The following is a 25,334-nucleotide window of genomic DNA, read 5'->3' on the forward strand; positions in this document are numbered from 1 at the left end:
AACAGCATTTACATATGTAAGTTGAAAATATAAAGACAGTTTTCTCAAAATGACTTTCTCCACATCAGTAGCACTTACACTAATATTTCCAGGCTTATTCCAATTCTTAAGGTAGCCTTTATGCAAAGGGAACATCATTCATAGCCTGATTTATACAACATTTTATAAATACTAACCTTTGGTAAATACACACAATTAAAATAGCAATAAAGTAAACACCCAGCCTATGTGTGTATTTTGGGCGTTTTTATTTGAAAGCGTTTCCAGCAGTTTCTGGTCTTCAGATTCTCATGTTTGAAGCTGCCACACATTGTTTGTAAAATATTATGTTAATAATATATTATTCTATTTATTCTATTTGTTTGGTAGTTTTACAGGGACAGTGCACAAATATAAAACATTGTTGTAAATTGCACCAGAGTTAGCCAAGAGGCTATTTTTCATCTGTAGTCATTGCACAGGTGTTACAGAGTCACCCTAGATAGATAGATAGATAGATAGATAATAGATAGATAGATAGATAGATAGATAGATAGATAGATAGATAGATAGATAGATAGATAGATAGATAGATAGATAGATAGATAGATAGATAGATAGATAGATAGATAGATAGATAGATAGATAGATAGATAGATAGATAGATAGATAGATAGATAGATAGATAGATAGATAGATAGATAGATAGATAGATAGATAGATAGATAGATAGATAGATAGATAGATAGATAGATAGATAGATAGATAGATAGATAGATAGATAGATAGATAGATAGATAGATAGATAGATAGATAGATAGATAGATAGATAGATAGATAGATAGATAGATAGATAGATAGATAGATAGATAGATAGATAGATAGATAGATAGATAGATAGATAGATAGATAGATAGATAGATAGATAGATAGATAGATAGATAGATAGATAGATAGATAGATAGATAGATAGATAGATAGATAGATAGATAGATAGATAGATAATAGATAGGTAGATAATAATAGATAGATAGATATATAATAGATAGATAGATAGATAGATAGATAATAGATCGATAGATAGATAGATAGATAGATAGATAGATAGATAGATAGATAATAGATAGATAGATAGATAGATAGATAGATAGATAGATAGATAATAGATAGATAGATATATAATAGATAGATAGATAGATAGATAGATAGATAGATAGATAGATAGATAGATAGATAGATAGATAGATAGATAGATAGATACTTTATTAATCCCACAAGGGGACATTTTTTCGCTACAGCAGCACTCCTAAAAAGGAATACAATATTAAAACGTATTGTAAAAGCATTTTACATAATTTATAAGCATGCAAAGCAAAATTAAAAAGAAGAATATTAAGTTAAAAAAATGGCTAGCTACTAATAAAGACAGGCAAAACTATGAAATGGGAGTCATTATTAGAAATGTAGAGGAAATAGGACCACATTGTGCTGCACAGTTAAGACACCAACTAAAACATGCAATGCAGAAGCTCAAATTTAAGAAGCTCGTGCGGTCTGTAAAATACATCTGTCGGAGCATAATAAAAGCAACGCCACAAAATAGACCGCGCAAACAGGTAGATGCTCACGTGTTATCTTAAAATGATAACATAAACGACTAGATGTTTGTAGCTCGGACCTGAGGGTTTTATAGCTTCGTTGCCGCCAACCCGCCCCCTCGTGCGCAAACCCAACGTGGGCGGAGTCAAACAGCTGGATACTCCAGAGTGTCTCGTGGCGGCCAAACAGCAGCGAGACAGACTGCCGTGAGCTCGAGCCTCCTCCTCCTCCTCCTCCTCCTCCTCCTCCTCCCCCCCCCACTCATTCCGCAGCGAAAAACGACCACAACCGGGAAGCGCTCGGGAAAGAATATCTAGTACTTGATATAAAAGTAAGGCTACATCGCGGTTGCGTTTGGGGCCACCGGAGTAGAGGAGGACACCTTCGGCGTACTCAAAAGTTTCCAAACAAAACCGCACAAACTTGCGAGCTAAAAAGGAGGCAGAAGGTGAGTGGACGCAGATTTGGTTTTGATGCTCGTCGTTGTTGCTAACAAGGAGGGTGAAGGTGAACAAGAGAGACCCTTCAAGCTTATTTAAGTCAACCGTGAGTGACTGCACCAGTCCCTCACATTATCAAAACTCTTGAAGCAAATGATTCTTGGTTAAATCAAGAAAAATAGAGAAAAAAAAAAAAAAAATTCACAAAGTATTAAAGTGATATTTTACTGGATAGTATTTGTTTGCAATTTACCCACAATACATACTCATCATCATGCATGAAGTTACTGTGAGCATCGCAACCCTGACTGCACATTATTACTCCCAACTGTCAATGATGATTAACTTCTGATTAGGAGGTGAATTTTACTGACAGAAACTCACTGCCCCACTCTCCTTTCATTCACCAGCTCAAAGGGCACATCCGTCCCAACTACCATACCTCCATCTTCAGGGAAATGATTAAGTCGGTGGCAATGCATATGTCAGGCACGCTCAGTTAAATGTTACTGGAGCAGATATCGCTCGGCTGGCCGAAGAGGAAAAAGAAGAAAGGGGCTGTTCAAGGTGCTGGAAGATGTCTCTCTGGATGATACTGCCTGTTAGCCTCCCAGTCCTGACCATCACTGGGATATGGGTTGTGTAAGTGTTACACTTCTTTGGCAGCAAAAATAATTTTGTGAAATCCTAATTCTATATAACTATAAGCCAAGTGTGTCTTCAAGTCAGCTGAGATTCAAGTGCTTTGGCAGCGAGTAGAGATGCTCAAGTTGATCTCATGTCAAGGATGATATATAGCTTATGATCTTGGAGCATAATAGGATTTTGTGATGTAAAAGTGCCCGCCAATACAGTATCCCCTGTAAAACGTGTAAGAAACATTACTTTCCATTGTAACATGTAATTTTGGCATTTCTTTTTGCAGTCTCTGACATTTAGACATTTATTTGGTCATTAGAACTGCTTGTTTTAAATGCCACCAGGCACAAACAAATACTCTACCCCAGCAGATTTACAACATACCCAAAGCTTCTTTTTTTTTTTTAACTAATGAAATAAATATTAAACAGAGCTGAACAGAAACAATAAAAAAAAATAATCAGTGCAGCAAAATCACATTGTATCCATGTGCATTAGTGTAAGATAGCAAATTTGAGCCACTATATCATTGTATGTTAATTATTTTGTTGCTTAATAGACCCATAAAGAACAGTTTTAAACACATTAGTTTTGCCTGCAAAGCCATTGACCAATTACAGTTGTTTTCAGATTGTCATGTTTGTTTTGATAACAATTTAGAAAACATATAATTTAGGTATACTGTACAGTATACCATAAAGTAGGTGAAATAAATAATAAATATTGTCATCATAAAAATGATATTTTTGACATTATTTATCTCAGAATAGACACAGTGATCCCCAGGCAATAATCCAATGAATTACAAATTTATTGTTTATATTAAACATAAAGCTTTTGATACCTTCACCTCTGCTGCCCCCAGGAGAGCAACGCTGCATATTTATCCTGAATTCCTGGGAGCCATGGCAATTGCATGTGGATTAACTCTCTCCAGGAAGGATCTGGGATTATCACCCCTCTCTTAAAAGTGAGACATGCAGGTTTGAAGTGCAGCTTAATTATCTGCAGTACAGTATCTGAGCAGATGTACCGCAGAGAAAAGAACGAGCTGACAGCTCTCCTCTCGGTTCTGTTATTACTTTGAGAGGAGGAATGCAAACTCCCAATGGGAGACAGACAGATGGCCCAAATCCAAATGGTCGTAGTTCTGAATCTAGGCTATGTGCTACGTCGATGATGAGTTGCACGGGGACTAAGCAGTCTAATCAGATGCCAAAGCAGAGATCTTGTATGCTAATTAGTGTTTGTGAATGTTGCTACTTCCCAGTCCAATCAGGAGTTTGTATCCAGGTGTACTGATTGAATGGTGATGGACTTCCTGTCTGGTTTCCTGTAGTTTCAGAATGTAAAAGTTAGTGCCAGCATTGCCCTTTTCTTTCTAGCGTTTCTGAGGTAGAAAGCTGATCTGACGTACGGTGCCAAACGCTGCTGACTGGCATCCCCTTTAAACCAATTTCCTTCCTGTTACCTTGACAAGGGCGCCTTGTTTTCAGACTAGTGGAATGTCGAAGGATGTGACATGTTGCATAACTCCTCCTTTCAGTGAGTGGGTGGGAGAAAGGTAAATACTGGAAGTGGGTAATAGAGAGCGTAAGCAGAATTTTCACTCGGCATCTGGTAACCATGTCCAGAGTAAGAAAGTGTGGATCGAGGCTTGTGCCCACCCAAGAGTATCGGCTTAGATTCATCTCCTGACCTTTTATGAGTTAAGTAATGCGTTTGGTTACACGATACCCATAGGCTGTTCTTCTTGCCATTCAGATTGGAAATTGTTATTTAAGAACATATTTTGCTTCCAGTTTTAAAAAAAAAAACCTCAGATTTATGTGCCTCAGCAACCACCCAGAGAAGCAACTGGAGTCTTGCTTATACTGCTAGAGCTTATCCATATTTTATGCATCCCATCCTTTCCTGGGGTTATTTTTGCACAGTTTTTGGGAATTTTCACTGTACAAACTGGGATTTTTCCATTAACGTCTTTCCTATATGTTCCTTGTTCAGTCCTAAAAAAACAAAAACAAAACATGGTCCGTCCCATGTATAATATTGCTCACAGGCATGCAATTACAGTTTACAACTACTGCTGGGCTTTGATAGAGGGCTAATTATATAAACAAACCTATTATTACTCAACCTCCTCCAAGCACATAATGCGCTGGTTTAGTTCCACATACAGCTAAAAAAGCCCACTTTATTTAGAAATGTCCCAACGCTGCACTGGTGCTATTTTAACTTTGGAAAAATGTGCCTCAGAAGTGGAGGAAAATTTAACAACTTCATCTGGCCATACTTGCTTTTCCTATGTTTTTATAATGAGGTCTCTTGGTATCCCTCTACCCTTTTGGCAAGTTTGTTTGTTTTTTGTCTTGTAGTGCAGTTAAACGACTCGGAGCTGGAAATCTGGCAGTCCTCTACCTGACAGCCATATCCCACCTCACTCTTGTGGGCTTCCTTGGTGCCGTCTGGCTTATGACTTTCACATGTTGATTCACAAAGCTTAATACCTGCCAATAACCAGCCAACCAAGTATTGACAGCCTCTACAGCAGGCAGTCAGTACCAGATGTGCACTTTACAAATCACATGTTGTGTTAGAAAGCCACTTGCAAAAGAGACATCACTTGTAGAGATGAACAAGGAACTCGCAAACAGATGCTCTATAATGTTGATTTTCTTACAGCAGCTCTTGGATTGGCATCAAATGTATCAGAAGTGACGAGCGAGATTGTAGTCGTAGTAATGATTGTTATTTAGTTAGATGCTTGATGTCCAGTAAATCCTGCCCTGATGCTTTAGTGTGTGTGTTCACACGTGTGACTCGGTGCTTGTTAGTGACTTCTGGGTGTCAGTGTGTGTGTGTGTGTGTGTGTGTGTGTGTGTGTGTGTGTCTCTCTGTCCTTTTAAAGATTGGTTTGTGAGTAGGATACCATCGAGCTTGGAAACAGTCCTCATTGCTGCTTGACCTCTCACTGAACTATGACTGCTTTCACAAATCAGGACAAATGGTGTCACAGTCTGACGCTGCCTGTCTCTCTTCCCATCTTTTCTTGGCCGTTTTTATCAGTGTGTGTGAATAACAGGAGCATAATGTGAGTTACTATTTTTTTCCCCTGCGTGTCACTTTTCCCCCTCTTCTCATGTCTACCTAGAATTATGGATAAAATGATCACACATCATTGTATCATCTTTGCTGGTTATAGTTGGAACTGAAAAACATGTAACACGTAAACACTCGGACTGTACCACCTCTTCATAATGAGCAGTGCAACCAACCATAAAAAGCAGATGTCTGCATTTTTGTGTCATTTTTATGTGCTGTTGTATTAGACTTGGACAAGTATGGACAAAGCAGCAGGCACGGTTGAGCTGCACATGTTGCTGCTGGGGAGCTTACAATGATAATTAATGCGTTCTGATTCTAATTCTGAAATAATCAAGGGCCTCACACTGAAGCCCCACGACGGCGATTTCTAAAAGTGAGCTGTTTACTGGTGCGGAGTTTGCATGTTCTCCCTGTGCTTGCGTGGGTTCTCTCCGGGTTCTCCGGCTTCCTCCCATCATCCAAAAACATGCACCTCAGGTCAGGTTACCTGGCGCCGCGCTAGTGGCAGCCTGCTGCAGCATCTCCCCCCTGAGAGCCCCCCTGTTGTAGTGAAGAAATTTCCCCTCGGGGATTAATAAAGTGTATAAAATAAAAAAAATAAATAAAAAAAAGAGCCCAAAACATCTCGATTACTGGTAGAAACAGCCCCTTCAATATCATTGAGTTACTGAAAATGGTCTGTTCAATTATTTAGTTAATTAAAAGTGTTTGTGGGCAGAAAATAATCACAACCTCAGGCATAATGACACAAGTAATCATTGTCGCGTAACTGAGGGCTTACTTGCATGATAGTTTTCATTTATAACCTGAGTTTTGAGGCCAATACTGACCTCAGTATTTGGAGGTTTAAATAATACATAAACAAACTAGTTAAATAAATGAATTAAACAGCAATTCTGATAAAGATCCTGCATATTTGTTTTTGGACCAGCAGGGACAGCCCTATAAACACAAATGACTGAATGAGTGATAACGTTACACAATTTGGCAGCAAAATGCAGCAACTTCCTATTTTCATTCCAAATTAAAAGCTCTCTAGCCTTTCATACATGATTAAGCCACGTATTAGGTTTTTACCTTGTCTTGTTGTTTAATGAACGGTCGGACCTGAAATTGAACTCTAAATTGTTCACTGCCTACTGATGGATGTTATGGTGATATTGTTTCTAAATTATATCAAACCTAGTGTAGCATTTTTGTATTTCTATTTTTGTATGTCAGCCAACATGTACACTGATATACGTGCCTGGGTTAGTTCATCGGTTTGAATTGATTACTGTCGGTCTCAAATATATCACACATCCACAGCTTCCTAAGAGCTTCTTAATTCCTATCCATTGAGAGCATGATGGCTATAAAACCAGCATTAAGAACAATGTACAAAACTGTTATCAGCTTGCAGCATACAGCTTCTAACTTTTGATCTTTTGGTTAATGACCTGTCTGTGGATGTGGCTGGTCAGTGACCTGACCAAAATAAACACTGTAGATGGATTTCAGTATGAGTCGTAACAGTCTGACAAACACAAACCACTCTTTTTCTCTCTTTGGCCCTTTAAGTCCCAGATAGAGTGATAAGGAATGATGTCAGGTCACCTGCTTTCGCAGGTTGAACAGGTGCAACTCAGTTGTAGGTCAGAGTGCCTCGATTTGAGTGTTTGGAGGTCACTGTTGTCTTTTATTTAATTAAAAGACTGATATAGGTGATTTGAAGAAAGATGAATTATGACATTTTAATAATGAAATTTTAGCTTGAGGTCTTGGGAGTTAATGCAAAACCATCACCGTAAATAAACAACCAACTGCACTACAAATATAAGATAATAAAAATCATGTTTTCTGACTATTACCTTGGACAACTCTGTGTTATCCCCGACCCTGACTGCTAGGGACCTCGGCGTGACACTCGACAGTCAACTCTCCCTTACTGCCAACATCACTGCAACGACACGTTCCTGTAGATACATGCTGCACAACATCAGGAGAATACGTCCTCTTCTCACTCAGAAGGCGGTGCAGGTTCTGGTCCAGGTTCTGGTCATCTCACGTCTAGACTACTGTAACTCCCTCCTGGCAGGTCTACCTGTTAGCGCCATCCGACCTCTGCAGCTCATCCAGAATGCCGCAGTTTGACTGGTCTTTAACCTCCCGAAATTCATTCGCACTCCGCTCCCTTCACTGGTTACCAGTAGCCGCCCGCACCCGTTTCAAAACATTGGTACTTGCGTACCGTGCTGTGAACAGATCGGGTCCAGTGTACATCCAGGACATGGTCCAACCTTACGTCCCCGCCCGCTCCCTCTGCTCTGCTTCTACCAATCGGCTTGTTGCTCCCTCACTGCGAGCTAAACACTCTACAAAATCACAACTGTTTGCTGTCCTGGCTCCTAAATGGTGGAATGAGCTCCCCAACGACATCAGGACAGCGGAAACTCTGTACATCTTCCGCCGCAAACTAAAAACACACCTCTTCAGACTTTACCTTGAACAGTAGAACTTTAGTAGCACTTAAAATGGCACTTACTGATAGCACTTTGTAGTTTGGCTTTCTTGAAGAAATTGTATTTTCTTGATCCCTGTTGTTCTGAGTTTTGTACCCTCATTGTTGAAATGCACTTATTGTAAGTCGCTGTGGATAAAAGCGTCCGCTAAATGAAATGTAATGTAATGTGTTCAGACATGACGAATAACTTGTTGACTTTTTGCTTATCGGATTTAGGCTGCAAACAAACTACACTTGTTTTTCTTGGTTTTGGTCAGGATGTACGCCCACACAGATATTATGTGTCCTCGCAATCTCGAGCTGTTTCTTTTTACGTGACAGCTCACTGTGGGGTTACAGTGACATCAGCATACTGTGTTGGTAGGGCATTCCTCGCTGCTTGTCGCTTGAATTTTGGTGATTTAAAAATACTTTTTTCTTCTAAATTGTTACGGATTGACAGTCGCAGTGCCTTTCATTTTGTCTAATCATACGGTCTCCCTTTTAGGTACGCCATGGCCCTGTACAACCAGCATGTCTGCCCTGTGGATAACTGGTACGTTGCTTAATCTGTTCTTCATCATACCTCTGCTGATCCCCACACATTCCCTGCAATCAATTTTTTGTCTTTAAGTGTTGGAGTTATTCTGTGGTGACTTACCTCACAAACGTTCGAGAGACTCACCAAAATCTGCTCACCTCAACTAAAAGAATAAACTGCAGAAAATGATCACAGCTCTAAACTGTTATTCAACATTTGTTATTGTTCTCGGTTAATGTCCTGTTATTGAGTGACTTTCTGTTCCTCTGGATGCTGGGTTTGTTTTGGACAAGCTGAGGTTAATCTCTACCAGCAGAGCTACTATTTGATGTCAGTGGTTTTCTGCCACTTTGACTCACCAATACAATAAAACAAAAGAAAACCTTTTTGCAACCTCACTGTTCCTGTAATGTTATGTAAAGACTGAAAATGTTCATTAAACCACGCATTGGATATTTAGACCTGAAATTCGTAGGACTTGCAATCCTAATCAGAAATATGTCAGCGCTTTTAATTTTGTTAGTTGGTGATTATTTCCAGTAGGATTGAAGATTTAATGCTTCTACAATTTAAGTTACATGTGATTTTGCTTCATATGTGCCTTTTTTTTTTAACATTTACCTTTGCTCTGCCCTGTTTGTGTGCGTGCTTGCATGTTTGGTGCACGTTGGTATCCCAGGTTGTACAACCAGTCATGTGAAGAGGAGCTGTATTTGCAGAGCGGGCCATCCTTGTGCTGCACGCTAGACAATGTACCTCTCATCAGGTCAGTGACACTCGCCCCCTGAACCGTCCAACCCTACTTCTCCGCTCTCTCTTTGTCTCTGTTGATTAAAAACAGGAACACTGCCCCATTGTTTTACATGACCCCTGTCAGCACGTTGTTGATAAAAAGCGAGTGAGCTTGAAGGAGACATTTCTCCTTGTGTGTGTGCATTCTGAAAATAACTTGTGGCTGAAATATCCTGCCTGCCACCGTGGCAGTTCAGAGGCAAAACACGGGTCTGGGCTTAACCATGTAAACACACACACTCACACTCACAGAGGAGTCGGCTTACATTTGGGAGGAAATCAAGACACTCTTGCTCCTTTGTTTAGCTTTTTGGCTTCCAGAGCTTTCAACATCAAAGGCCAGTTGTAGCACGTAAATACTGTGTTTGCATACAAAAAAAAAAAAAAATCGCCAGAAAAATCCAACCAAATCACTGCTTATGTTTTCCTCTTATTACAGATGACATATAAGGCTGCTATATCCAGTTTCTCTGTTAATCCGCAGCTACAGATTAACAGAGGAACATGTCTGAATATTTCAAAAAGGTGATCTTTAACATTGCACTGCTGGTTGTGCTGCTGTTACTCAATCAGTTGAAGTTGTGAAGGAGGAAGATATGTACATTTTGAATCTATTTAATTTTGTGCTGCAAAAGCTAAATACATCAAAGAATTGTTTAAAAGTCATCAGTGCGGGTATTAGTCTCATGAATTATACGTTTTCATCTATGTACTGAAGAATGTGAGTGTGACTGCAGTCAGCTGAGAAGGCTTTGGCTTTGTAGGCAGCAGGGGCTCGGGCACGGACAGCCAGAGTTGACTGTCTCCTGGCTTCCCCTCCTACAAACATTTACCATTCCTAAAGAGGCAGTAGGTGAAAAGTCAAAAGACTTGACATGAGATGTGAGGGGTCCTGGCTCTGCCAGTCGATATTGTAAAGCAGTGTAAAGGATGGGAGTGCAATTAGTGCTGCTGTTGCTGTGTCGAGTGCGCAGGTAGATTCACAGTGCATCGCTGATTTCTTTCTCTGTGCTCTCTCTTGCAGTAAATGTGGGACTCTTCCCCCTGAGAGCTGCTTCTTCAGCCTTATCTGCAGCACAGGTTCATTCATGGGTAAGATATGCACGCACAACACACACACACACACACACACACACACACACACACACACACACACACACACACACACACACACACACACACACACGCACGCGCACGCATCCATCACCTCAGTGGACATTACACTGACTTGCATTAAGTGCCTAGACACCTCCCTGCCTGGCCCTAACCTTAAACCAAATCTTCTTACTAAAGTGTAATAATTTACATTACGAGAAATTGATTCTTGTCCGTAAAAGGAGGGTCGGTTCCCACAATGTGACTGTGTAAACATATTCATGTCCCCACAAGTTCATCAACCAGGAGCAAGTACAGACCCTGCATGTGGTCGCTTTGAAGAAATGAAGAGGAACAAATAAGAGTACATTTTTTGCTTCAGACCAGTTTTAATACAGACTTGGACACATATGTCCAGGCACACGTTCACAGTGAGTGTGTATTTTATCAGGCACAAGGACAATATGCGTGATATAAAAAAGAAGGGAATGAGCTCCCATGTGCTGCTCTTTCCAGTATGTCTTATGTGAGTCTACATGTACTTTTTCCTGCGTTCGCTGGTGCTTCTGACTACCCTGATCTAGTTAATGTTTCCCAGCTGTGGATTAGACTTGTTCTATGTGTGTGTGTGTGTGTGTGTGTGTGTGTGTGTGTGTGTGTGTGTGTGTGTGTGTGTGTGTGTGTGTGTGTGCGCGCGCGCGCGCAATCTCTCTCTCTCTCTCTCTCTCTCTCTCTCTCTCTCTCTCTCTCTCTCTCTCTCTCTCTCTCTCACACACACACACACACATGCATGTATAAAAAGCCGGAGAGAGGTTTCTTCGCCTTGTTTGTACCCATGCCTCCAGCAGTTATTTAAGGCTTGTCTGTCTCGTCTGATTGGCCGACTCTGGAACACTGCTTGTACTTTTGATTCAACAGCAATCGCTGCAAGCTGTTTACTGAGCCAAATTACAGCGCTGGTTTTTGCCTATAACAAGAATGGGAGAGCGTTTCTGTGTCGTATACGTAGTATTGTATATGGAGGCAGTGTAATGTGCGCGAGCGTAGCGACCAGGCCGTTGCATCACCGTGTGAAGTATGCTCAGTCAGCAGTGGATGTCCAGTGTGTTTGACCACTTCTGTTGGCCAACCATGACCCCTGAACCACAGCTGGTCAGTCTGTCGTGATTCTGTACATATAGTTGAAAGACAAAGAGAGTTAGGCTAAGCTTTGCACTTTAATTGTACTATTAACTAAAAATGAAAGTGCATTGTTCTGCAGACAAATTAATTCAGAGTATCAGAATTGAATACAGAAATAGAGTTGGGTTTTTTATTATCGTTGCTCTTCACCAAAACGATCAGAAAATGCAGCAACAGAAGAGAAGCCAGAAACCAGGGCACACTTTATAACATCCGATGCCAAGAACAAACCAAATCACGTTTGTTTAAAATGCCAATAGCAGATGGATTAAAAAAAAACCTCATGTCTGTTTGTGTCTTCATTATGAATGTTGTTTCCACATGTCAGTTTTGGGTGACCATGATTTCAAACACAAGCTACATTTTCTGTCTAAATGGTTTCTAGTAATGGTTTAATGGGATTATAACTCGTGTGGTGCTCAATATTTGAGGCTGATATTAATATGTGGGAGGAAAAGTAAATCAGATAATCAAACTGAGACAATTACATTTTGTTATTAAGCACTCAAAAAATATGTTGACAAGCTGTTTAGTGAATTAAAGATGGAGAGAAAATAAACGTGCAGCTATTTTGAGGATGTGAATAATCAGTTTAGTTGTTTTTCAAGCCAAAATTCACTTAATTCTGCATTTTAAATGGCAATATGTGGCTGCTTTTCTTTTGTTTTTCATAATAGTAAACTGAACATATCTTGTCTTTTAATCAGACCAGATGATGAATTGTAATATGATTAGCAGCACTTATTCTTCAGTTATTCTAATTTTACAGACCAAAGAATTTATTGAGTTATTAGTTAAAAAAAAAAAATAAAAAAAAAAAGCTTCTAGCTGCAGACGCACACAAACAGTGTTGATACAGATCCCCTATTTTTCATTTCGTTACTTAATACTTGGAACGTTTGATGAAAGTTGAAAAAAATCTGATCGTCACTGCTCTTTGTTGGACAAACAGTGTTACAGTGACACTGTTTTAAAATGATTTCACATTGGAACAACTGCATTATATTTAAATCGGAGTCAAAAGGATCTGTGAGCATCTCTGCGGGTTTTGATGCTTCAATCTTCAGGTCGTATTGATTACGTTTACAGCTGCCTTGTGTGTTTATTTTTCTGTCACCATTCAGTCGGTGTGAACATACCATTTGTTAACACAAGTTGTATAGTGAGTTATTATGGCTCTACAAAGGAAGTTAAGTTGATGTGGTATGTCGCTGTACAACAGACTATTGTAAATAATCAGTGCTTAGCTTGTTAGCCTATTGATTTCTGTCTTACTTCTGAGACTGTGCCTGCGACAGTTGGCTCAGGGATTCACTCCTAACTGGGATAACATGCACTCAGTGAACTGCATGTTGCCTCATAATTCTTCTTCTCCTTTTCATCCCAATTCCCACCTTTCCGCCAGTGTACACACACACACTGTTTTAAAGACAATGCGTGTACTCTTTCACTGCATACCTCCTGTGAGAGAGAATGCAGCCGGGTGTTTGGGTTGAAACGTATCCCCTTGTGAGGGCGGCGGGGTTTGTTTTACTGGGAGGTGTGGTGTGGTGTGGTGTGGTGTGGTGTGGTGTGGTGTGGTGTGGTGTGGTGTGGCGTGGTGTGGTGTGGCATGGCATGGCTGAGGTGACTTTTGTGGGAATACGCACTCGTGTTTGTGCACTAGTATCCAGGTCTGTGCGTGCGACAGCATGGTCGTGCATGCATCACAGTAAGTCCACATCGCTGTGACTTTGCATGAAAGAGAAACATTGGTGTGCATGAAACATTGTGCAAGACAGTGTGTGCGTCAGCACTCTACTTCCTCCCCTGGGCTTCCTGATTTCAGAGGAAAGGATAAGAAGGTGACTAAAGCTGGGACAGTGTTTGGGGCTGTGGCATGGCATGTTTATGTAAAATTATTCCTATTGTTGAGCTGTTAGATAGCAGCTTGTCACGACCTTCTGAGGCCAGGTGGAGTTCAGCTATTTTGCTTGTTCATCGGACATGGCACCCTTACGCTGGAGGAACCCATGACCACAGCGTAACATGCATCCTCAAAGAAAGATGCCGGACAACATCCCTGCACAAATGCGCCTTTAGAGGGCTCAAAATAAAAGACAAACGTGAAAGAAACAAGGATTTGTTTACAGACAGAAAAAAAAGAGAAAATGTTCTTCCCGCTCTTTAACCTTCAGGCTGAGCTTTCATCATGTTATGGTGACTGCTAAATGCCAGCAAGTTTAAACATGCAAATTTTTTATGATGAAATAGTAATTTAGTTGAAACAGAAAAAAATCCACAGCCAGTCAGTCTGCAGCAGAGATGCTGTAATCTAATGAAATAAACTGCAGCTCACTCTCTCGTCCCTTCAGCCATACAGTATGTTTTCCACTTTAAAACGGAGCTGGAAAAAAACAAGATAGTTTCCGAGCCTGGGGACACTACTGTTTCTTTTTCCAAGATTGTAGCTGAAATCACTCTGATGCTGAAGAAGCAGAAAGAAGATTACAAAAAAAAAAAACAGTACACACTTTAATAACAAAAATATATACATTTTTATGAAATTGCATGACATTACATCAGCTTTTGCTAGACGCATACATCTGTTGCATTTCCTACCTACATGTAAAAATGTTTATTTGTATGGTCTGTTAACTTTTTGATAATTAATTCTAATATTTCATTGAGCAGGTGATAAACTTGTTTTAACTTAAACAGATGGACTCAGATCAAAGTTGGTCCTATATTTACAAAAATCATATTAAAACAACCTTCAGTATGAGAGAAAAACACAGAACATGACGTGTGCAAAATCTGTAAAATGTATAGATATCTAAGAGTGTAGATGCGATGCTAACGCTATCTGAAAAGAAGCTTTGTGACAGAAGTGTCACAAAATCTTTTAATGTTAATTAAAAACATCTTTCTTTTATTATTTTTTATACCTTAGACATTACTTTTGTAAACAATAATGATACCAATATGTGAAGTATGGTTCTAGTTTACTTCAGATTTTACTGGTTTGTTTTTTTAATTATTTTCATATTTACTTCAGAGCATCTTGGTTTTTGTAATTCTTATGTGATTTGACTTGTAACAGTGCAGTTTCATAAAGTGCTCTTTCTATCATCTATCTACCTAAAAATTGTATTGCAGGCTGATGGAGATCAATTTTAGCCTCTGTAACTCTGGTATTTTGGTTGTATACCTTTCCTTCCTGATATGTAACCATAATTTGTTCTTATCTGAGCAAAAAAAAAAACAGAAGCAGCTGAATTGTTATTGTAAAAAAATATCAACAATGTGAAATGTGTGTAAAGGGTTTGTTTAATACTGCTGCAGAAAAAGCTTCAGTGAGAACAAGAGCAGTCTGAGAGTGAGTAATCATTTGTGTGTTGTGAAGTGAGGTTGTGGTCAGGTTATGAAATGTGTCTGGTCATTGAGACGCTGGCTCGGAGCCAGACGGGCTACAACATGTCCAAGTCCTGACTAATTGAGACGGAGCTTGACATTGTTCCATGTTTCTTTCCTTTCCGTAACCACGGTTTCCATTTTTATTCACTGTTGGCAGCACATACTTCTTCTGAAACCCCTCCTCTTACTCAGAACTGGTGATGGAGCTAACACAACAGTTTAGTCTCTGAGACAATATATGAGCTTCAGGTCAAGACATGAGGGGCTCCTTGTCCCCCCTCCCTCCCGTGCCCCGCTTTTCACCAAACCCAGTCAACCTTCATCAAGGAGCAGCCGTGAGGAGCTAACAAAGAGAAACCAGGCGGTGGTCAGCTCCTCAGTGCTCCAACAATGCACCCAGTCAGAACCTATTAGCACATCAGCACTCATCTGTCCCAAATACTGTACTTCGTTTCTCTTCACCTTTTAATTTTATGCAACCCCCACACCAAACTATCTTTCTCACTTCCCCGCCATCCCTTGCCTCTCGTAGTTTCACTTGTTAAAACTTCCTGTAATTTGAAATTAGCCCGCAGGGAATTCTTGTGTTTCTTGGCTTACTGAGGTGTGTGAGTGTTTGCATTAAAGTGAAGCCAGGCACAGTGTATGGTGCTCGTCCAAAATAAGCAAAATGAGACAGTTTCTCCCTTTCTTTAAAGGACTTTCCTCTACCTCTGGCACAGTGTTTTCATTTATATAACCGACTCTTCTTTTTTTCTTTTTTTTTTTGTCTCTTTTTGTAGTTATGGCGATTGTGCTGCTCCGCTATGCCCACGTCATTGAGAAGCACCAGAACTGTGTTCTCAACACGGCGAGTCTCTCCACAGGCTGGATCTGTGCCGCTGGACTCATCATGGTGGGCAACTTCCAGGTAAGTTGTTCCATTTTAAAAACATGTTTGTGTGTCCATACATGCATATGAGATCCTGATAGACCCGGAAGTATAAATTAGAACTTTAATTAACTGTTAAACATGATTTGTCACTTTTTGTGATCTTCCATCTTCATATTAATTTAGTTTCAGGATCTTATAATCTGCATTTTTCACAATTTTCTGTTGTTTTAAAGACCAAATGGTTAATCAAGAAAATCATCTGCAGATATATTGATGATGAAAATAACCATTAACACAACCACATTTCACTGGAAAGCCTCAGTGTTTCTCAATGATACTCTGGCGTGGGAACATTACTCTGTTTCTTCTTTGCTTTTTAATCTTGGTCTAATCTTGCTTCTCTTCCTCATCTCTGTCGGGAACACAACTCGTATTGCAGAGTAAATATACGCAGTTTGTTAACTCCTGTTCTACCTTCATAGCATAGACACTGTACAGTACTTCGTCTTCGGTGAAAAAACTTCAAGTGAAGGAGCATAACTTCAATTCCTTTGTTGTATATATTTGTTTTTTAGGAAAGAATTTCTTGATATCTAAATATTTGGAGCTCTGGATGGACGCCTTGTGTGTGTGTGTGTGTGTGTGTGTGTGTGTGTGTGTGTGTGTGTGTGTGTGTGTGTGTGTGTGTGTGTGTGTGTGTGTGTGTGTGTGTGTGTGTGTGTGTGTGTGTGTGTGTGTGTGTGTGTGTGTGTGTGTGTGTGTGTCAAATCTGTCCGGACCCACCTCACTTCTGGGGACGAAAAGCAAGTACTCAAAAGCTCAAAATGTAAATAATTAAATTTCATGGTTTAAGTTTAGCAAGTAGTGGTTATGATTATTTCTCCAGGAAATGAATTTCATATCAGTGCGGTGTCTTCTGAAGGGATGTGCGTGTGATTCTTTACAAGATCCAAAGAGATACAGTGCAGAGTGAGCAGCCATAAGTCGCTCTAATGAGTCATCCTTGGAATCTAGAAATAGGAATTTGGGAGGGAGACTTTACAGATGAAATAGACACAGTTTGGTTTCTTATGAAAGGCTGGACACTTCCATGACCTCTTGTTGTAACACTGGGTTTGTCCTTCAACTTTAAAAGCTTGTCAAATAGTAGAACGTTAATGGGAAGTAACTGAAGAAAGACAGGAATACATGTGACGTACGTGGCCACTTCAGTTTTTGATGCCGACTCCAAAATAAATGCAGCAGTAAAAATGCATATTCTGAATCAAGGTAATTTTTTTTATTTTTTTTTATTTAGAAGTAGTGACAACAAATATTTCCACTGTCATTTATGTTCACCCTACAGCTTAACGATGTGCAGCTTATTGTCTCTTGTTGAAACATGAGTGGATGCCTGTTGAATAGCTGGTGCTCCTTCATATTGGACTGCTCTTGATTCTGTGTGTCAGGTGTGGTGAAGATGAGAAGCAGGATCGACTAAATGTTCTCTACTGATGGCATGACATCTCATTTAAACTATGTATGCCTGAAGGGCACTGTGTGACGGAGAACAATCGTCTGACAGCGGTGTGCGGAGCAGATGTGGCAGTTTGTGTGAGTGTAAGAAGGTCGTCTCTTCCCGCTTCTCCTCCGAGCTATGCAGAAGTGGGAGGAATTTTACAGGAAGAGCCAGGGGGAAGTGAGTCATCAAGCCTGGCCACGCATGGAAAGGAGCTGGGCGGAAAGGAGCTGGGCAAACAGGGTGTGTGCAGCAGAGGCCCCATCTATAACCAATCGCAGCCCGGTTCCTTGCCGCTCGGTCACAGACTGCCCTCGCTAAGTAATACAGACGACATCGATTGTAAATCAACTGTGGAAACCACATTAAAGAATGGAAATCCGGCGGAAAAATTATGAGAAGGCCCACATTTTCCGTCTCATAAACATGTGGATTCAAGATCCACAGACACACCCAACAAACAAGGAGAAAACAGCAGGCGTCTGACGGCAAAGATCTGACCCCAGCTGATCAAAGTGAGTGAAAGCACTGGAAACACACCGCATGGCAGCGCACTCTGCAGCCTCTTGTCGACTACCTCCGTTCGTATCCGTGTGTTACATAAGGCTTTGGCAGCACCGACGTGGTGTGGCCGCTGGGGCTTTTCCTGTCAGGCGGGCTGATGATTTGGGCAGAGAGGCACTCGAGTGGATGATGGAGAAGCGCATTGCTGCCACACAGAGGGCCATGAGGAGAAAACGACCAGGGGAGGTGATTGGACTGCTCCTCCTACTTTGTGTTTGATGAGAAGATCGATACCACTTGTCTGTAAATTCAGCCGCTCGTCGATCTTAGTGCAAAGAGTGGAAACGGGGCTGAAGATAGCAAAATCAGCCTACCAGCGTCTGTTAATATAACCAGTTCATCTTTTACCTTTCTTTTTTCAAAATGTGGTTTCACATCTCTTGCTCAATGTCTGATTAAAGGGCTGTCATAATTGGTGGTGGTGACACTTTCTGTTGCAGACTTTGCCAGGCGTTTGGTACAGCATGTGTGGTGTAAACAGTTGGAAGTTTCACTTCGTCTCTTTTATTTATCTTTCCAGAAAGTGGAAAGTGAAGCTGAAAGGAAGCGGATCAGTCCGGCTTTTTCCTCACATGTACATCCTCACACACCTGAACTTTTTTTTTTTTTTTTTTTTATCACCGGAATCGTCATTCCAAAACACCATTTTTAATTGCAGCACATAGTAAAACTTTTTTTTAAAATTTTTTTTTTTTTTTTATTGAAGATGGCGTATCAATGATGCACACACACATCCAGAGTACCATCCCTGCACGCATTTACTTGTGACTAACTCTTCAAGAGCAAGTGTGAGCTCTGTGCGACTGCCATTACTATTCATGTATGCGGGCGAGCCGCTTGTCAGTGTCAGCCTGACGAATCTGATCTTGTTTAGTCATCGAGCTGCATTTTACGTGAGGACGAACTCCGCAGAGGGTCACATCTGAGACCTTCAAGAATGCAGCAAAGAAGACCTGACTGAATCTTTTGAAAATGCGACCGTTGCGGGAAGAAATGCTGGAGATTCGTAGCTGCAGAAAATGTCAGCAGTGACTAATGAAGCCCAGCACTGACAGAAACGTACTTTTGGAAAGAACAGATTTAGCTGTAATGAGAACTGTACAGCCCAGGCTTGTCTTCATCCTCATTTCCCTTCCCTGTGTCTCTCCTGTTTGTTACCGCACCGCTTCTGCGACCAGTTTTGTTCACTTTAAAGCTCTCTCACCCTCCATTACCTCAGTACACATCACTGAGATAGCACATGGTCCTGGCATGATGTATGGTGCGAAAACATATAGAAATTAGGGCAACAAAAGTTTACCTGACTAATGATACATGAAGCCATCAGGTAATGACTGCAGTTAGTGATCAAATCTGGGACACCAGGCAGCACACACACACACACACACGCACACACGTACGCACACAAAGAGCAGTGTGTGGATGAAGGCTGCATTAAACAGTTGCTTGAAATTAAAAGTGAGAAGCGGGAACTTCAAATGTTTAATATTTTTACTTAAGATTATTTATCAAAACGGTGGTAGATGTCTTTCCTGTTTCCTGATCGACTGATCGATTTAACCGTTGCAGCTCTAGTGTGGAAGCTACATCAGATAGAAGGAGAAGAAGAAGGTGCCAGGAGAGCAAAGCAAATGGTTGTTTCTGCGTCTCTGTGCTGCGTTATTACCGAGTATCACGAGCAACAGACTGCCAGCACTAAAATACTCCCACTCCATATCAGTGCTGATATGATGTAGTTACAGTTGATGGAGAGGTGATGCAGTAGAAGAAATAGGGTGTTTTTGTTATTGTCGAATTTCACTATGTAAGCATAACACAAAAGCATGTGAACAAAACATTACTTTTTTTTGGACAAATACCTGTGAGACCTAGTCGTGATTGACCTGTCTTTACTCCCAGCTCAGGAGATGTCACAGGCAGATCTCGGATGCCTGCTGTATGTACTTTTTATGTCTGTAAATCTTACTTTGTCACTTCTCGGATTAGCCCGCTGCACAAGAATGTTCAGTATGTACTCGCTGGGTCAATGGACAAATGGCTTAGGAGCCAAAACTAAATAACTTCTAGGCTATTGCTCTAATGATCCCTGAGAATTACTCTATGTGGAGCACAGGGACGTTGTTATTCTTGCCGGGCTTTGACCTTTCGGCATTAGCCAGGAAAGCAATTCCTTCTTTAAATTAGTCTAGTCCTTAAATGTGTTTCTAGCTTTGCTTAATGCCCCATTTAATCTCTTATCTGTCCTGATCAGTACATCTGAGAGGTGTGTGCGCGCGTGCGTGCGTGTGCGTGTGTGTGTGTGTGTGTGTGTGGACTCTTCAGTGGGAGCTGTGGTCACATGCTCCCTGAGCAGCCCTTTTGTGTATTGTTTCTTATCGTTCTTGTGACCAGCAGGGAAAGGGAGGCGTTCTGTTGTGTCGCCTGCTGCCATTGTCTCCTCTATAAGGCCGCCGCTGGTTCTCTTATTCTTCTCTGCCTTCTGACTTAAAGGGGCTTCGAACAGATTGCTAAAAAACTGAGTGTTTGTGACCCAACAGCTGGAAGCGCAAGCTGGCTGATGTTGCCCCCCCCCCCCCCCTTCGGACCGCTCCCACGTGCTGTTGTCCTTTTCATTAAGTGTCACTGTCGGCCGTGAAACTGCTATTTTGTCGCGTCATCTCTCGTCTTTCCCATTTTAATATCAGCCCCGTTTCTCCCTCGCCCTCTCCTTCTCTCTCCTCTCCTCGTATGACAGGTGGATAATGCCAAGGTTCTCCACTATGTCGGAGCAGGCATTGCCTTCCCCACCAGTATGCTGTTTGTGTGCCTGCAGTCAGCGCTGACCTACCGACTGGCCAAGACCCAGGGGGAGTACAATTTGGCCCACCTCCGGCTCGGCATGACCCTGCTGGCCTTCGTAGCCTTGGTGCTCAGTATCCTCTCCAGGCACTAACAGATGGCAGCCTTCGAGTCCTTTAGAGCAGCTTGACTAAGGACAGAGCCACACAGGAACTATCTCCCTCCAGTATTCAGTGTTTCAAATCCTGTCACCTGTCTTTATTGCATGTATTTTACAGCTGTACATTACAGCAGATTCAGAGCTTGATAGCCTGCATGCTGTCAATCCCCTAGATCCGTTTTACACGTTATTGATGGACATAGTTTAAATTAATTGTCTGACATTTTGGGAATTATGTTTAGTCTCAAGCATGGCCTTTGGTCATTTTATTCCAACAAAAAGACTGGCAGGTTTTATTTACCTTCTCCCCCATCATTTGCCAACTTCCATGTGTCTGTGATCTTGACCAAATGGAGCCTAAAGCGCTACTTTGCACACAACCTGGCGAAGCAAAACATAAAATAAATAAAATAAAAAACAGACAGACAGACAGACAACACTGTCATGTTGGTGCAATCCACACACGTGTCCACAGTATTTTTCTCTTTCCAAATACAAGGCAGCCAGTGTCAGAGTTTATACATCAGGTAGACCAGGCTCAGTTCCTTTTGTCTGAATTTTAAAATGATAAAACTAAGGTTGATAGTTGCAGTGTTACGCAAGAGCAGTCAAATATGGCAGAATGGTGACCACGACTGAGACTTCCCATCATGCAGATGCGGGCTGAGACCCTCGCTCCGCTTTGCTGTTGTTTTCCTTAACCGTGTTCCCAGGTGGAGTGTTCTTCTGTCAGGAGAGCTTCGTCTTGCAACACGCCTCGGCCATCTTCGAATGGGTGTTCTGCGTCATCATCATGCTGTTTTACGGGACCTTTGCCTTCGAGTTTGCCAGCATGTCAGGAGACACCATGGTGGTGCTGGCCAGAGGAGGAGCCCTGGGACATGCTGGGAGGGCACACAAAGTGGACACACTGGGAGCACTGGGAGCATTGGGAGCACTGGGAGCACTGGGCTCACTGGCGGGGCCCGGTCCGCACTCGCACTCGCACTCGCAACCACATCAACCTGAAAACATGTCCATACTGTAGCCAGCCGGCACAGCTCGACACCACACAGTTGCCTTGTTTATTCCTTTCGAATTCCGGTTGTTGAATGAGTTTTAATTATTCATTTCCAGCCATGTTCGCCTGAAGCTTTGAAAGGAACCAGGCCGGTGCAGCAACCGCTCACGGCGCAGCGGCTGCAGATCCGCTGCCACAGCGGAGAGCTCAGTTTCTATTGTGCTCACCTCAAGCTGTATGTCTCTAAAGAACTTGTTTGCATTTTGCACATCGCACAAGTGTAAAACCAAATTTTCTCCCAACTCAGTCATGTCGTCAGTGACAAGTAGAGGAGTGTTCTGTCAATCACATCAACCTGAGACCCTGTGAACTGTGACAGTTTGTGGCTTTTGACTGTTTCCTCTTAGGGGACTGCCATGATGCTTTCATCGCGTGTAAAGAAGCGAAGGCTGCTGGACAGCCCGGCGGACAGTATTACAGTAGTGAGGCGGAGAAGATGGTGCACAAGTGTTACAGTGAGGCTTGTTTTCCCACCAGAGAACGAATGCATGCAATAAGTTCAATGAAAGTGTCAAATAGAAGAGTATAAAGATGTTTAAGTTGTCAGTCCTGGAAACAGAATAGGGCAAGCGCTCTGCATTTTGCAATCATTTAAACCTCCCTGATATTTCTGATATGAAAAACCTTGATGCACAAATTAACGCCCAACTCTTTCCAGATACTAGCTGTTCTTTTCCCAAGCAAAGATAAGTGGACAGTAAAGCTAAAGACGCAGATATGATTCCGAGTAGACCGTTGACCAAGACTTAAATATAAAGTGAATATTTTCAGGTGGACTTGAATGTTGTATTGTTCTTCTGACGGGTGTGAACGGAGTAACAAGTATTCACCCTAACGGCTTCTGTCAGGTTGTTTTGTGTTCAAAAATTGCAGCTTTGAACTATGTGCCTCAAAACTGTTTTTAAAGTATCCATGGTACCGACCACAATGTCCTTTTGTGTCTGGATTATTTGGATGATGTGTCATATCTTTATTTTAACCGCATGCAGGAAAAAAAACAACAGACCTGGTGCCTCAGAAATTCGAATATCATAAGCAAGGCTGAAACAAATGTTTGTCTTTCTCTCTCATTGTTCAGATCCATACACTAGATTGATGATGAACCTTAAATGATATTGGATTCAACTTCCTCTCTGTAAAAGAGAGGTGACACAGTGTCCAGAGGCCAAATGCGTTCCGGCTAATTCAAGCCAGAGCACTTGGTTTATTGAGTTTAGAGACGAGGCATCACGCGTGTTTTCAGGTCCTATGGACGGAGGTCTGCATCTTATTATTCTGTATCAGGGAGGAGCAGAACGCGCTCTCGTTGCTTTACCTGCTTGCTTTTTTCTTTGAAGCTCAGACTTCGACATAGCTGGAGTGTTTTCAGCATGGCCAGCTGGTGTGGTGGTGGGACAAAGGGAAAAGGAAGGATTTGTACAGCAGGACATGACTGAGATGCAGCGTCCTGCCTCTTGTGTTACTGCACAGTACCTGCCAAATACTAGTTCAACAGTAGCATCGGTGCTGAAACACAAAAAGGCCTCATCCTGTCATTTTGCCCCTACTTTAACATCTGATAAATGAAAGCAATAAGAGGAGACATGGGGACAGTCACTGGCTGCTAATAGTGGGAACAGAGGGTCCCCCGTGAGTGCCAAGAATACCAATACGCCGAGAAATGTGCCCCGCTGGAAGAGATCGGACTTGCTGGTCATATTTTTAGGAACATCTCAGTCTAATATTAAGACACTCCGAGCGAGCGGAGGGTTTAAAACGGTTCTACTCTCAAGTTCCTCCCACCACAACTGACCACATGTTGGGCAGAGGTTTGATCAGTGCCAGTATTTTGGGTGCAAGTGGTTTTTACAGTTTCACAGTCTGCCACGGACTGAAATGTAGTGATTTACTGGCTGAATGTAAACAAGACTGAACTGGAGAAGCTGATGCGCTCTGCACGGCGGGAATGGGCCAGAAGGTGGAAACGACACCGGCCACACCACCGGTCAGTTGCTTCTCTCTGCTGGTCACGCAGCTTACTGCACCAGTTTGTTTTGAAATCTGAGCCGTTGCGGTCCAGCTCACCAGAAAGCGTCTTGTTCTCTACTTGAAGAATTGTACATGTTTGTATCCACAGTCAACAATATTCAGTTTGTTGGCTGCAGTTTAAAAGGCCAAATCTGCTCTCATGCAGTGAGTAACGATGAGCTCTTGAACTGCAGTCCGTGCTTTTGGCTTCAGTTCTTCACATCGTTGTACCTGCAACTATGCGTTACTTTTACGATATGCATTCCTCTTCCCAGTAAAGATTTGATGCATTTGAAATGTTAAGCCAAATGTTGGTGCTGCCTTAGCAAAAAAAAAAAGAAAGAAAAGAAAAGTCATTTCAGATTTACTAAAAAGGGTTGAATTTTACTTCAAGGTTTATCCGTTATAGGAATCTATGAACATTGCCCTTTGTTCCAATCGAAGACTACAAAAAAAAAAAAAAAAATCATTCTTTTGAGAAACTTTCTTTCAATCAAATTCACATTTTGCATTCCTGCGAGACATCCAGCGTCTCTACGTTCTGTCCCGTCGTTTCTTGTTATGGATCTGTCTGATCTTTGCACTCAGGAAAATGTTACCACACCAGCTGCATTGTTTGATTTAAAGCAGAATGAACTCTGTTTGCTTCTGCCTTCCGATGTCTTTGTTGTAATGGAGTCCATGTTGACGAGGATTTGTTGTGTATATTTGTTTTGTGTAGTTTTAGTGCTCTTTCTCAGCCGTAGGACTGATGGTCAGCCGTGATATAATAGATTATTTTTGTTAATCGAGACTTTAAAAATAAGCCTTTCCTGTAATGTTAGCTTGTGAGAATGCTTATGCTGCTCACGCATATGTGGTTAAATATCAGCAGGAAAAAATTAGCTTACTCACGCAATCAGTAGATCATCGTCGAGAGCGTTCTGACAAACTAACCTGTAAACCTCACAGAAATCTGATACCCCAGTCAGTTGAACAGCAAAATGCTCCCTGTGCCTTATGTCTTATTTTATAATGAAAACCAAAGAGGTTAAGGTTGTAAATTCTATTTTGATGAAAAGTCATATGATTGTATACATATATGCCTTAATGTTCAGTAAATAAAAACTGAAAACAGCACATGTTTGAACTTATTTGCAAAGT

At 41.5% G+C, this 25,334-nt stretch overlaps 1 protein-coding gene across 1 annotated transcript; it reads left to right on the forward strand.

Moving 5' to 3' along the window:
* The first annotated feature begins 1,824 nt into the window (after positions 1-1,824).
* Positions 1,825-25,305, forward strand: LOC138617571 (transmembrane protein 150A). The gene is made up of 8 exons (XM_069692672.1): positions 1,825-2,026; positions 2,429-2,660; positions 8,753-8,800; positions 9,465-9,551; positions 10,602-10,669; positions 16,033-16,160; positions 20,921-21,098; positions 21,838-25,305. The coding sequence occupies exons 2-8, from the start codon at positions 2,596-2,598 to the stop codon at positions 22,149-22,151; spliced, it is 888 nt and encodes a 295-aa protein (XP_069548773.1). The 5' UTR covers positions 1,825-2,026; positions 2,429-2,595; the 3' UTR covers positions 22,152-25,305.
* The last annotated feature ends 29 nt before the right edge of the window (positions 25,306-25,334 follow it).

Source organism: Brachyistius frenatus, unplaced genomic scaffold (genome assembly GCF_029030835.1).
Source record: "Brachyistius frenatus isolate BFR_SWC_R1_liver_20210118 unplaced genomic scaffold, ASM2903083v1 Contig_13, whole genome shotgun sequence".
Taxonomy (NCBI): Eukaryota; Metazoa; Chordata; class Actinopteri; family Embiotocidae; genus Brachyistius; species Brachyistius frenatus.